This window comes from Aphelocoma coerulescens, chromosome 3 (assembly GCF_041296385.1).
Source record: "Aphelocoma coerulescens isolate FSJ_1873_10779 chromosome 3, UR_Acoe_1.0, whole genome shotgun sequence".
Classification (NCBI taxonomy): Eukaryota; Metazoa; Chordata; class Aves; order Passeriformes; family Corvidae; genus Aphelocoma; species Aphelocoma coerulescens.
In genome coordinates, this window is record NC_091016.1 from 43838435 (window position 1) to 43853394 (window position 14960).

General features: G+C 38.5%; 1 protein-coding gene across 3 annotated transcripts in view; it reads left to right on the forward strand.

Moving 5' to 3' along the window:
• CRIM1 (cysteine rich transmembrane BMP regulator 1) overlaps positions 1-14960 on the forward strand; it is a 175485-nt gene that overhangs the window by 116370 nt on the left and 44155 nt on the right. For all 3 annotated transcript variants that reach the window (XM_069009968.1, XM_069009969.1, XM_069009970.1), the window contains 2 exons: positions 3028-3210; positions 7253-7450. In XM_069009968.1, coding sequence (XP_068866069.1) covers positions 3028-3210; positions 7253-7450 — 381 coding nt within the window. The remainder of the gene's footprint in view (positions 1-3027; positions 3211-7252; positions 7451-14960) is intronic.

A 14960-nucleotide genomic window follows, 5' to 3' on the forward strand; every position in this document is an offset into this window, starting at 1 on the left:
GTCCTGGCTTCTTTCACAGATGGGTAGTTGTGTGTGTCAGTGCTTGGGCTGGATCGATCTTGTATTACTGGGTTATCTGAGAGCCAGCAGATACTGAATTTATGTTCACAAAGCCATGGCCTGTGTCTCATGCCCATTGCTTTGTTGTGGTAGTTGGCATCACAAACGGGATTTGGAGTTTCAGATATGTTTAACTGCTTTGTGCTATAAAGTTTTGGCAGTTTGAATTACTTTGTGACACAGTGAACTTGAAGAATCCTACCTGTAGTTTTCTCTTTATTGGAAGAATTCATGAATTTAGGAAAAGATGCATTTATTTAATGTTAGCTTTATGGTCTTTCATTCCTTTGTGACTGTCATACTTAGATGAATAAGGCAATAAAATGGCACTTCAAAAAAAAAAAACAAAAACAAAACAACCCAAAGCAGGGAACTGAAAGATCTTTCAGCATACTGTGGTGGAAGAAATGCATCATTATAATTTCACTGTGTGTTGCTCAGTCTTTCATCAGGCTTCCACCTGGAGTATCTAAAGCTAGAGTTCTTTGTTTCGTGCTTGTTTTGGCTTGACTCAGTCTCAAGACTGGAGTCTTACATATGGTTCTAACAGAAGTAATCCTTGTCTTGTAGCTGGATGTAGAGGCTTAGGTCTATAGTTTAGTCTGAATGTATACGCTTACCATAAGCCTGGGTGGTAAAAATACACATGTAGTGAAATTCTACAGTGGTTTTCATTGTACATGCTGTTTCCTTACAGTATTTGCAGTTACTTGCATAGTCTTGTTTGGACATTTAAAAATAACAATAATTAATGGGAGATGATGTTTCTACTTCTAATCAGGCAGGAATTCATATCTGCTGTTATGGGATGGGGGAATCAGTAAAAATCTGGAAAGCTGCAATCAAAACAGTGAAGCCAGAAGCAAAGGGATTAAAGGCCTTTTGAGTTGTGTTGGCACTTTTCCTTTTTGAGAAGGTTTTTAAACTAACAGCTTGAGCTGCATAAACTTGAAATATTTCTCAAGTGTTTGTTTATGTGAATTGCTTTCTAATGAGGTCATAGCTGTTTTCCCGGACACAGTGGTATTTCCTCCTCTTGCTCTTATTTTTTTTGCTGCTTTCTACATTATGCCTTGAAGACAGAACAGGCATAGAAAAATCAAACATTGCTCAGGATACTTCCAAGTTTCAACTCTAATGCTTTACAATCATTTCAAATGACTCAAGGCTGGAGCTCAATATAAGCATATGTGGAAAGAAGCACTTGAAATGCTTTAGAGTTTTAAAGAAAACCTGTATCATTGTCAAGAGTAACTCAGATGTAAAGTTTTTAGCTCCCCAAAAGTTAAGAGAATTGGGGTGGGTTGAAAAGAATCTGCAAATGTTGATTTTTCATTTAAATATATTTCATCTCCCACGTGAGATTGAACTCTAACCAAAAGAAAAATCACCTGACCATAAAATGGGCAGTTTTAGCTCTATGTGGCTAGGCATTACATATGTAAGTAAATAGTCTTTTCCTTCTGTTCTACAGAAATCAAAAACATGAAAAATTGCACTTTCTTTCCTTTGCTCTTTGCTTGAAATGCAATTAATTGTGTTGGGTTTATCGACAGTATTTGATACTGTTGTTGCTGAAGTAAATAGCATCCTGTTTGCAGAACCTTTGTTTTTTCAGACTGCTAGATTTACAGCTTCTGAAAAAAAACAGACTGGTGAACTAGATACTGCTGTACTTCAGGTGGCTGCTTTCACGTATTTTGGGCTAGTGTCATAGGAGGCCAAAATTTTATTCTGAAGTGGGGAAGAGGGAGGGAGCTTATGTCATTGGGTAATATAATGATGATGCTGTGAAGTCATGATTTCCTAATGACTAATGTGGAGTAGTATAGTTGAATATAAATTCAGAGTGTTTTTTCTGCAGTGTCGTGAGTCACAGTGATTCAGTCCTGAGCCATGGAGCTGCACAGTGTCATGGAGGAGGGGGGATCAGTTGGGCAGGCTGAACTGAGTGGGATTTGCTGGCAATAGGTGGTGGAGGTGGGTTCATGTATGTGGGGGAACTGCAAGGTCAAATCCTCTATGAAGACCTTATGATATATATATGGTGTATAGATCTTCTTCATAATGTGGAACCAAATCTCTTTGGTATAAAATAATAATAATTAATAACAATAATAATAATAATGAGGGAAATCTGATTAAATCTGTAAATGGTTTCATTGGTTTAATTAGCATCTTTTTTTCCTTTTCTTTTTTTGAATGTTAACAAAGTAAATGGGCAATGTTCTTCCCAAAATACTTCAAAATTTTGAAAGGCTCTTACTTTCCCACAAAGTTTTATTTTTAAGTCAAGGCTCTGCTGTAGATGGAGGCATACAAGAAAGATCCATCTTATGTTTTTGAAACACTAAAGTAATCATGTAACTATTATTACAATTGAGTTTATTTTTTTTGTGGGGAGTATAGTTGTGAGCTGGCTATTACAGCTCCAGGTTGCTTGAAAAAAGAAGTGTTCAGTTCTGCAAAACAGATCATGCAGTCGCAAAATGTTTTTCGATTGGACAGCTTTAGTGCAATTTATCCACCTGAGTACCAAGTCCTACAGAGAGGAAGATTACACTTCAGAGACATCAGAAACTGTCTTCTTAAAACAGAAAAACATACTGTTTCATGTGCTGAAATTTGAAGTAGCTTCAGGCTCATCGAGAATGAGAAATATTTAACTTGTACAAAGAAATGCCAGTGCTGTAGACTTGGTCCAGGATTTTAATTATTTTTAGTTGAGACTTTTAAGTGTAGTCAATTGCTCTGAAGGTAATTTTGAAAGCAGCATTTTATTTTCTTCCATTGTTGAAGTAGACAATAAAATACACCATGTTCTTAAAATGAAATTGTATTTGAGTTTAAAAAATGAAAGAAAAATCAACTGTTTCTTTTATATGTTTTTGTCAGTAGCAGCATAAGCTTAACTATTTCCTGTTTAGCAATATCTGTGAAATACTTCTTTTCTCTTTCTTCTTTCAGAAGTGAAGCCAACTTGCATATTTAACAGCATGGAATATTATGACGGAGACATGTTTCGGATGGATGCTTGTCGATTTTGTCGGTGCCAAGGGGGAGTCTCTATTTGTTTCTCTGCCCAGTGTGGTGAGCTACACTGCGACAGGTACTATGTGCCAGAAGGAGAGTGCTGCCCAGTGTGTGAAGGTACAGTCTCTTTGTAGTCCTGTCTGCTTTTAATTCTGCTGCTTTTTTTCTTTTTTTTTTTTGCCTGTTCAATGGAAATGAGCAAATGAGGGCTTTTGTTCTTCTGAAGTTTGCAGATTCCTCCGTAATTCAGTTCATTTCTGCATTTTTGCTGTGCCTGAGTGTGCTTTATGTTCTTTGCAGTGCTTGTCTGACCTTGACACTACTTCTTAGACATGGTCAAGTGTGCAGTGCATTTTGGGGGGGCCTTCTTGACAAAGGACATAAGAAACTGTTTCTAATTTCTGCTCAGACATTTAGACAGGCATCTCCAGAGCTGCAGTTGTGGCCCTGAGACAAATTTCAATTGCTTTGCAACCTGCTTCTTATTCTGTTCAGCTAGAGTAAGGCACAAAATTTCTTTCCTCTACAATTATAGCAAAGCCATGGGGCAGCAATCCAATGTCAATGTTTTTCTCTTCCTCCTTTGCCCTGCTGACAGCCTTGCTAGGCCTGCAGTCCTCCTAAAAAGGGCTCTGTGAGAAATTTCACATTGACCTTCTTGCTTATATTAGAAAGTATTGCAGGCATCTTCTGCTGGAATACAACCAGAATTCCCAGCAGAGGAAGATAGGGGTGGTGCTGTGCACTTGGATCTTGCCTCAGTGGGGGTCAGGTTATGGCCACCAGGTAGTCAAAAGGCCTGTGAAGCCCATTTAGTCCCTTTGTTTAAATGTGAACATAGGAATATCTTCTCAGTAAGTGAAATCACCTGGAAATCTGAAATCTCCTCAGAGGAGGGGAGGAATCTAATAATTAATGTGAATTTCAAACACTTTGCAGTCTCCTTAATATCAGTATTCCTGTAGCTCCTTGCAGGAGCAAATAAGCCAAAAGATCCATTATAGTAATGTTTTATTCCACGCAGAGAATTAGAAAGTAAGGTACCTCAAAAATACGTCTGAAAGAGGCAGCTGTAAGAGCTGGACCTTCTCACTCAGCACAGGATCTGGTAAAAAATGGCTTGTTTTGTTCCAAGCTACTGAGAGCTTCCGAGCTTTAAACCCAAAATCTGGATAATGAAATACCAAGTGGGCAAGTTAGGAAGTCATTTCTTAAAGAGTATTTGTAATTTTTTTATATTTTGGTGTATATTTTACATGTTTTAGTGTAGGTTCACATCAGTTGATACATGGTGTTCACATGTAGAGAAATTGAAGTGCAAATGCTGTAGGCTTAGGTATTCTAGAGGGATACCAATCCGCATTTGCCCTGTGTTTAAGACCGTGCCTAGATATTTGTTGTTGACTATAGTTGAAGGCAGGATCCTAGATTTTTGGTCTTTCCTGATGCAGTTTCACCTAAACTTACAAGAGCCTTCATACTGTAAGAAAAAAAAAAAAAGTCTGTGCTATGCTGTCATTAAATGCCAAATTGAAAAAGTCTAGAGAAAGTATGTCTGATGTGGTGAAAGCCCCCAAGTAAGTGCAGATGCACTCCTGAAGAAATTGCTGTATGAGCTGCTGACTTTATAGAATATATGAACTCTCTTGGGCTCTTTTCCTGTAATTACTATTTTTTTCACATATATGAATATTCCAAGATTTGGCATTATGAAATCATTATGACAAGATATATAGATATATAAATAAGGTATCTATATATCTGCTTTATCTGTCCTCTCACATTCAGATATGGGTGCTGATTTTCCACATTGGACTTGCAGTTGTAGATACATCCTTTATCCTCTTTGATGATTTAAATATTCAGCTACCTTATTATTGATCAATAAATTGTTCTGTCATATCATCATACCACATTAAAATTTGATTTCTCCATTTTTGCAACCGTTGAGTCAGACTAGCAAGAAAACCTGATAACATTCCATTTCAGGTTTGATGTGTTGGTATGTGTTAGTCTGCAGTGGAAATGTCTTCTTTAAGACAGGTCCTTAGTAAGACAGAATAAAATGGATAATGATTTATAATTATTGAGTCCAGTCATTGTTTTCTAGTAATGCCTGTGTCTTAATGCCAAGTTCCAGGGTCCTTTGTCAAATCACCTGGTGCTATTTGGCTTGCTTGTTTCTATTGTGTGTTCTTTTGATAGGGGTTATGGCACTAAATGAAGGAGGTCTGACTTCTCAATGATTGGATACTAAGATATATGGTGGTTTTTACTAGAAATCCCTCTTGATTTGTTGGCATTCTTTGAAGTGAGCCTAGACAGCTGGCTCTATTAACATATTATAATTGTCCTGGTTCCTTTAAATACTTAAAAAAAAAAAAAAGGTGGCTCTGATCCCTTTTTTAATAACTTGAGTAAAGCTGACACCTAAATTGACAAGGTAAGTATTTTAAATGGGCAGAACATATCAGCCCACTCATTCATGCTTTTCTGGTTGTTGGCATTTTTTCTACCTTCTCTTCTTCTGTTGAGTGACTGGTTTTCAAGGTGCTTAGTTGCTTCCTACTAATATTTACTTGATTATAGAAATATCAAGAAATATAAAACTTTTTTTTCTCCAACAATTCTAAAATAGCATGTAGTAAATTTGGTGTGAGTTGTATAGTACAGCACAATCCCTTCTTGACTTAACTCCAGGAAGAGTTCTTTCTCAAAGTTCTGTGGACTATATCAGCATTAGGAGATGTAATTTGCTGGACTCAGTGTATAGCTTTAAACACTACTGACCTTTTAAGGGTACAAGGATCTTTGTGCTTTGAGTTGCATAGAAGGCTATTGCAAATAGCATGAGTCTTGTATGCCTTTTCTGTGCTTTTTCTGTATTCCTGTCAGTCAGAATCCTGTACATAAGTTAAATGATAAAATTCACTTCACTTGTTTGTGTATAATTTGATTTTTGGCTAGGTTGAAATGGTTGTTTACAGATGTGAGGTCATCCTAAAACATGAAAGGTGCAAAGTTAAGAATCGAGGAAGCATTTTAATTTTTAAATGCCTTATTTTCACAAACATCTGGTTTAGGCCTTAATCAGAATTTTACCAAAATTCTGAATATCAGTACAGCTCAGGATGGGGATGACATTGTGTGCAGTTTCACTCCAAATGTTTGGAGTGTCATAAAGTGGCTTAGAATAAGACAACAGCTACTGGCACTGCTACAGGTTTTATCTACACTCAAAATGCATTGCCTTCCTTCTAAAGTGAAGTGATGAAACTTCAAAGAAATAATCCAAGTTTCATTCGATCCTTTTTTCCCTTCAGATAGGATATCTTACTTCTCCCAAGTCCTTCCAACTTAACACTCCTGGAAAATTAACTTATAATAAATCACTTGTGTTTGTTTGATGTCTCTATAAAAAGATGGTTTTGGTTGTATTTATTGCTTTTAATATATTAAATTTGCTTTAATATGTAATTTTTAGTATTGCCTGCTTTGCAAATGTGACCTACTTCCTGTACATTCTCAGATACTTTGTTTTTTGAGCCTGACCTTTTATTAGCCACCATGATAAATTGTATGCATTCACATTATATATATATCTTTTTAACTGTTAATATCAGTGCGAATTACCACATCTCTGGAGTACTATTATTTCTGAAGAGTAAAAGCTGCTTTTATTTCAGGTAATGGGTTAGCATATACAGACTTGCATGGAACTTGAGGAGAAAGCCTATATAAAGTATGCTCCCTAAAATTCTGTTATTTAAATACCCAGATCTTAATTTGATTGCTAGCAGGTAAGTGGGACTTGTGGCTTTCAAGGGGAAAAAACTTCAACTGAAATGAAATTGAAAACTGACCCTGTTCAAATAGCTAGTATATCTCCAAAACTGTGATGAGGTGTAGTTAAGACACTCTTCCTGTTCCAACAACAAATGTGCCAGAGGCCTCATCTTTGCTCGTAGTGTAAAATAGTGATATGGTGCTGACACGAGTCATTCCAATGGGTCATTCAGAAAATATAAATTTCCTTCAGAAAGCTAGTGCAAAAAAGAAGAATCAATAGGTCCAAGAACAATTTTTTTCTGAAGAACAAAATCAAAAAATTAAAACGTTCATTAAAACACACATTCTCTTGCAATTGCTGTCATTTCAGACCCACTTTATCCAGTCAATAACCCTGCTGGCTGCTATGCCAATGGGCAGATCCAAGCCCACGGAGACCGCTGGCGAGAGGACGACTGCACGTTCTGCCAGTGCATCAATGGGGACCCGCACTGCGTGGCAACGGCCTGCGGACAGAGCTGCCTAAACCCTGTCAAGGTCCCCGGGGAGTGCTGCCCCGTGTGTGAAGGTAAGAGTGGCATTTCCCCTCATTTGGCTTTGGTCTGTCATGGCTCCTGCTTTCCTGGCAGTTCTCGGTTTACTTTAAAATTTTGGAGGATTGAAGAAGCTGGTGCAGCATTGGCTGATGACTGAATAAATTGGTGAGGGCAGGAAACATCAGCGTGGTTTAACTACACCTGTATGTTGGCAGTCCTTGGTACTCTTTTGGCACAAAGAGTATAGTAAGAGATGGTTAAGATCAGCATTATTTACTAATTTTTCTCTTATCTTTGCTTAAACCTTATTAATAAATACAGAAGTTAGAAGGTCAAAATGTTTATCTCTTGGTATTACAGTTAATTGAATTACTCCTGTTTTCTTCTTCATCTCTGTCATTTAGGTGCAACAAAAAATCTCTTTGTACAACATAGTTTGATATTGGACATAATTATTTCAGTGAAACTTGTAAAAAGGGATGTTACCTGGGATTCAGATTCATTTGTCAAGTTTACAATTATTTTTCATTTGTTTTGGAAATACATGTATATGGTGTAACTGATTGAGATTTAACTTAACTAAGAGGTAAAATGCTTTCCCAGCCTGACCATGGAAATATGAAGACTTGCAAACTGAGATGTTAAATAAAGTATTTTGAACTGTATTTGTAAATGTACATTTAGAGCTGCATTTTCTGGAGTAGCTGTTCATCCAGAAAAACACCAGATAAATTTAGAAATGGCTCATCTAGGCCTAGGGCCATCTTCACAGTGCACAAACACTTGGTGCTCAGTGAGTTGCCACATAAGTTTTTCTCATTCCGTCTCTGATTAAAAAAAAAAAAAAAAATTGGTATATCTGCATGTGCCTCAGGGCCCTTCTTGGTTTGCAGTATCCATCCAAATAAGCTCACTGGGATACTTACTTTTTAGGATAAATCTGAGAAGCATAAGGATTTCTTGCAGGTGCTCTTTAATTCCAGAATTCACATCACTAGGTATGAAGAAGGTGTTTGATGCGGTGTGTAAAAGCTGCTGGTGAATTGTACAGAATTGCACTGCTTGCACTGAATGAATTTCACTGTGAGGAAGCAGGTTAACTTCTGTTAATCCCCAGTGATCACCTCACAATGGATATTGCAGAGCCTGTGCTGTCACCCCTCATTATTTAGGTGTCTGTGAGCCAGCTTGGGAAGGCAGTCCAGAGAGAGAGAAGCTGATGGAAGAATTTTCAACATGTTAGTACACTGAGAGGATTCTTTTCCTCTAATGAGGGAAGGCTAGGCATATATATATATATATATATATATATATATATATATATATATATATGCATTTAATTCAATTATCTCTCATTCATTTCCTCCAGTCTGGAAGAGGAAAATAGAGACATTTGCCTAGCCTTCCCTCATTAGAGGAAAAGAATCCTCTCAGTGTACTAACTAATATATATATATATATATATATATATATGGGACTGAGCTAATTATGAAGAACGTGGGAAGCAAACACAGGGTCAAGCACAGGCTTCCATCTGTCATTGCTAAAGGTTGCAACATAAGCAAGCTGGTGCTTCATTAACACACCACACTAATGCCTCTGCAGTGCTCTCAGGACACGAATTCGGTCCTTTGAACTAGGTCAGGTAGTTCTATGCACTAATGTGTTTTTACTCTTAGAAGAAGATGTAGCTAGCAACTGTTTAAGTCCGTAGAAGTTGTTTTGTAGTTGCTGGGTGAGTGGCGTATGGAGTGCAATCATACTTATCATACAAATGGATGTAAACTGACACAATAGAACTGTGGCATCAATATTTAAATGAGTTCTTTGTGTCATCTAAATTATGTTTTATTAAAAAATAGTCTGACTTCTTATTTGTTTCTCTGTTAGCTGTTGTATGGTGTATGTTTAAGTGTAGTCATCTAGTTTTGAGTGTGTCGTCTGGAAGACAGTGATACTGAATGGTATTTTGAGGAACTTCCTAAATTTTAAGCTTAAAAGCATCACCTTTGCCTTGGTGGTGTTTTTCTTTTTCAATGGGTGATGAAGTTATGTAAGTGGTGGAACCAGCAATTAGTGGAAGTGCTTCTTGTTCATGCTAGGAGGAGGCTTCAGCATACTTGGGTACCAGTGGTCACAGAACATCTGAAAACACTTGAATCTCTCTTCTTTTATCCCCTCCCTCTCCCACAGAAAAAAAAAAAAAAAAAAACAAACCAAAACAGATTATTATGATCCATTATTGCAAATTATTTAATTCCAGGAATCCAAATATGGGATTATTTCAAGGATCAAAAACCTGGACTGTTAAAACACAGCAGTGAGTTCAGATGCTAGCACCTAAGATTTTAAAAATTGAGTTTGCAAGAAGCAGCTTTGGATAATTTGATGAGAAATTATTCAGCATCTGAGACTTAACAACTTATCTTGCAATAATAACAAATGAAAAAATCCCTGAGAAATGAAACATAAAGGGTACCAGCAAATCTCTTGAAGTTATGTTTTGGGGCATCAAACGAGTTCAAGGCTATTAGGCCTTGTGATTAGCAGCCTGAATAAAAATATTTAGATACAAGAGAGCAAGGTGTTACCTGATTGGAAGTTTAAGACCTGTGTGTCTTTCTGAATCTGTGGACATTTTTCTTTGAAAGAACACATTAAGAAAATCCCAGAACATTAGGAAAAAATAACAATGTTAGATGTTGGCTGTCTGCATTTAACATTAAGAACATGTATTTTAAAATTATTTTTTTAAAAGGTGATGTTTGAGATGATGGCAGCAGGGACTTGTGTGTTAGCCATAGACTTCTGGCCCACTTCCAAGGTCAGATAGCTTCATTTGTCTTAAACCCTAAATCTGAGATTAGTAGTGTTTCTACTTGGAGTTTAATGCGTGGGGTGGGAAGCAAGTACTGTCTGCTTTCATTACAATACAGCTGTTGCTTGCTAACCCAGTAGGAAAGGGACTTCTTTAGATTTCTGGTCTCTGGTTTTCTCCTTATTGTAAGGCTGAACTGGAGAAGTAAGTATGCCATGGGAAGACAGTTAAAAACTTTTACTTTTTTCACACAACTGATTTTTCCTGAATTTTAGTTATATCATTTTAATGACGACCTAGTCCCATCTGAAATGCTATTTTGTTTCTGCCATCATCCAGCCACGTGACATCTGTATTCTGTTAATCAGGTAAGCTGCATGGATCAGTGCTCCTTCCCATTTTAAATCAGCTTCTCACTCTTTCTCCTGAGCATTGTTTCTGTTGATGAAGTTCTGCTGCTGATGCTCACTGTGTCATTCATGACCTGCAGGGGTGGTGGGAACAGGGGAGAATAAGGTCCTGGTTGGGAAGCTGGCTGACAAATCAACCCCTTGATTTTAATGATTCTAATGAAAATGATGTGCAGTACATTTAATGGAGCTACAAGCAATGAAGTATATTCCAGGCCCATTTTTTCCTGAAGAGGAATTAAAATGCATCCTTGTCAGGCATTTGATGCTTTTCTGCTTACCACCTGTAGTGGTTTGGGCTAAAATACTCATTACTGACACCACCTCATTGCACTTGCATATCCACAGCTTAACCTGAATTTTGCAATGCACTGTATGAGCAGAAGTGTTGACTGTCATATGCTCTCCAGTTTGGTTTCTCCATCCTTCTGCTTCTCTTATTTCCTACTGCTCAGGAAAGAGAAGCACAATTCTGAAGTGTGGGCAAAGGTCTGGTGTCTGTGATGTTATATAGTGTCGTATTTTCAACTATGCAGGTTATTAAAGGAGAAAAAGCAGTGTACTTTAGTGACATGTTCAATAAATGGGCAAAAGTAACATAAACTTTGCAGCTGATTTTGGAATAGTAGTTTATTAGTGATTGCAAGGATAAGCATACCTCATTTTGCACTTCCCTTTTGAATGAATTCCAGTTCTCATTCACATCTCAACATAGAGTATATACCATAGAGAAATAACATACTTTTTGCAGGTTAATTTAAAATTACATTTTTCAAAAGTTGTGTTATTTAATTGCATCATGAATATACTTTGCTTTTCTGCTCTTACTTGTATACTACATGTCTTAATTCAGCTGTAGGTCTTTTTGCATTAACTTTTTCACTTTTTTTGTGGAGATAATGCAGAATGTAGGAAATAATTACTTGTATTCTAGAATCTTAACTATGCGTCACATCTAAAGCAGGAAGAAGAATACCTGCTGAAAACCCCCTACTATCTTAGTTTAGTTGATGGACCAATTCACACCCATATTTCTATTTAGAAATAAGTATTAGATGAAGAATAATAAGGAAGACACGTTATATGCTTATCACTGTTTTTAAGCATGCATTTATTTCTCACTGGACCTCTATTTACATTTGAAAGAGAACCCACTTGCCAGCAGCCAGCTTCAATTGTGTGACCTTACTTTATGCATGTCAGATATAGGCTCTTTAATACACAAACCAAAACATTTAGTCAAAGATATTTCTATAGTATATTTTGGGTTGAGTGTTGAGGGATTTGTGGGGCATGAAATTGATGAGAAAATTCTAGTCAAAGCTGCTTGTGGATCTGGCCTGGCTGTGGCTCAGTCAGAGTAAAAGGTTATTTGTATCAGTCAGTTCTGACTCTTACCCTCTGTCTTGGATCTAAACACTGCTCTACCTGCAGTTCTGCAAATTCAGTTATTTGTTGGCTGGCTTATAATCAGTTGCAATAAAGGACATTATTTGTTCCCCTAGGTAAGTTTACATTCCAGCAGTTTCATGAGGATAAATTTTTTCTTGGATTGCACTTGCAAAAAAATTTTGCTGCCAGAGATCACATACAACATGCTAGAAATTCTGTGTACAAAGGTTCTCGAAATATGAGCACTGTATGTCAGCACACAAATCTATTCAGTCTTTGAATATGGTAAATTTAGAGCAAACTAGAACATTCCCATTCCCTCATGAAGAAAATCCTGATGTTCTTACTACCGCAGTGAGGAAACCAGGGTGTAAGGATTGTAGATACTGAAGTTACATAACAGTAGCTGTTCACACATTGCTAAATTAGAGACCAAGAAGTAGCAATTTTGGTGTTTCTGTTACCATACAGAGTTGATTTGTATCTGTTCTCTGCAGTAAACCCTTTTTAATTCCTCCTATCATGCTGCTGTATGTTTATCCATGGTGTATATCCTGTATGCATGCTATGCAATACACGTTCCCATGTTGACTGGATGCCCAGATTGGTTTGATTTTTGTCTCAACATGGTGTGACCAGAGGTATGTGGGGGAGGGGCTGCACATGTGCCGCTTGCAGGAGGCAGCTAGGAGAAGATGGAGGAAAGCCCTGTCTCTAGAGAGGCTTTGACAGCCATTTCCATCTCACATGGAATAAGCAGTCAGTAGGAGACCACCAAGGACGCTGTGTCCGCCAGAGAGGTTCTCCAGTCGGGTGGCAAAAGGTCTCCACCAGTGGAATGTTCAACTGGGCCAGTGGTTTCCTGCGAGTGACCAGACCTTGGGAGGAGCTGAGGGGTATAAAAGTAACTGCATCACGAGCTGCAGGGCTCTTTTTTGCCCTCACTTTTTGCCCTTGCTCTTTTTGCTTGTTCTCGCTCGCTTGCTCTCCCTCTGGCTGGCTGGACACCTGTTGACCACCTCCTGTGTCCTGTCCTACCACTTCCATCTTCCTCAACCCACTCCAGCCATTTCCTGTCCTGCCTCCCTGCGTTCCTGCCCGGGTTCCTGCCTGAGCCACCTGCTTCCAGCCCTGTGTCACCGATCCAGCCCATCGCCACGATCCGCGCCATGACCCTGTCCAGGGTTCTGGACCTCCTGCCCGATCCCCGCTCACCTTGTGTCCGGCCGCCCGTTGCCGCGGGAGCTGTGCCTGTGTAGCTGCCTGTCTCCTAGAGCTGCACAGTGTGCACACACCCCCTGCCTCTTGGATGCCAATAGCACACTCCAAAGTTCTGGTGGTAATGCCTGCTTTTCCTCTCTGTCTCCCCTCTCTCTCTGCTGCCCCCCCCCCCCCCCATTCTTTTTTCTTCTTTTTCCTCCTTTTCTGTCTTTTCTATTCTTCTTTAGTAGGGCAATAGCCTTTTCGTTACCAGTAAATGGTTTTCAGATACACTATTTGCCTTGTTTGGCTTAATTCTCTCCTAGATCTTCTGTTTGAAAAGAACCCCCACAGTTCCCCCTTAGTGGAACACAACATGTGCTTGGAGGCCATCCTTCATGAGTCCTGAGCCAGAGTGATTGTTAAATAGCAGCTTTCCAGGAGCAGTTTGGTGATTAAGGGGAAAGAACATGTTGAACATGGATTAACAGGGCCTTGAGAAGGCAAACACCATACTGAAATTAAGATCAAGAGGAGAATTCACAAGACCTGAAGTAATCCTTTTTGCTCTCTTTCCTGTGGGTGGGTATGTCCCTGGATGACATAGTAGGTACTTGTTTCTTTTTTGTACATTGCTCCTCTGATAAAGATGGAAGCTGGAAAGTGTTGGAGAGCTGTAAGTCCAAAGTTTGCAAAACACATCCTAGAAGGACAGGCTGAATAAATTAGATTGGTTCAGCTTAAAATAAAATTATGAAGTCAGAATGTGAACATAGCAGTCCTCAATTGCCTAAAAGATTGTTGAAAAGAAAAAGATAAGACAAAAAAAAATGAAATTGGATTACAAAAGTGAAAGATGGGATTTAGAGGAAGGCAGAAAGTTGTTGAGGAAAATGAAATTCCTTCTGTGGCATGTTGTGACTAAGATTGTCTTTTTGATGTGTTCAGGGCACAGCAGTTGTATTTTCAGCCTCAGTGCAAAGAGACTTGCTCAGGAAATTGCTTACATAACTGAAAGCAGTAATGGTAATTCACATGTAGCTTTCAAGTGTTTATGCAAGTGATGGCTGTAGCTTACCAATATAGAGCCCAATATATAGCTGGGGGCTTGTGGGGGAGGGTGTTTGGGGTTTTTTTAACAAACATCAAGGTGATCAGAACCCTTTTGGTGGGACATCTTGATACAATATGTCCATCTTGAGTCACTTCTTGCCAGTTACCTGACACACAAAAGCTCATGGGCTGTGCATGAGGCCTATCAATAAAAACTCAATGTATGAAGCAGGTGACTGGCTGTTCTGAGGTAGCTGTTTCCACAGGGAGAAAGGCAGAAAGCCTTTCCACAGAAAAGGCATAGAGACAGAGGCGTATTGAGACAGAACAGTGTGGAGGGGAAGACCTTCCTTCATCCTTGGCCTGTCCCCAAACTTAAGCTCTTCAGCTGACACAGCTTTTCAAGTCATGCGCCTCCTTTCTCTGGTGAGAGCTGGGAAAAGCTGGCCCATTCCCTTCTGTGGATCCAGCACAAAGAATTAGTTTTAAGCTTCTGATGGATGCTTCTATATAGCTTCTATATCTCTGTAATGATATTGGCCCTCTGGGATTTGACTTTATTTAATCTATTATCTATTTAGTTTGTTTTTTAGACTTCTCTTCATTAGGAGCCAAGGCTTAGGCAATCATACTTGTGCTTTCCCCATGGTTTTTGAGCCAACAGCTTAT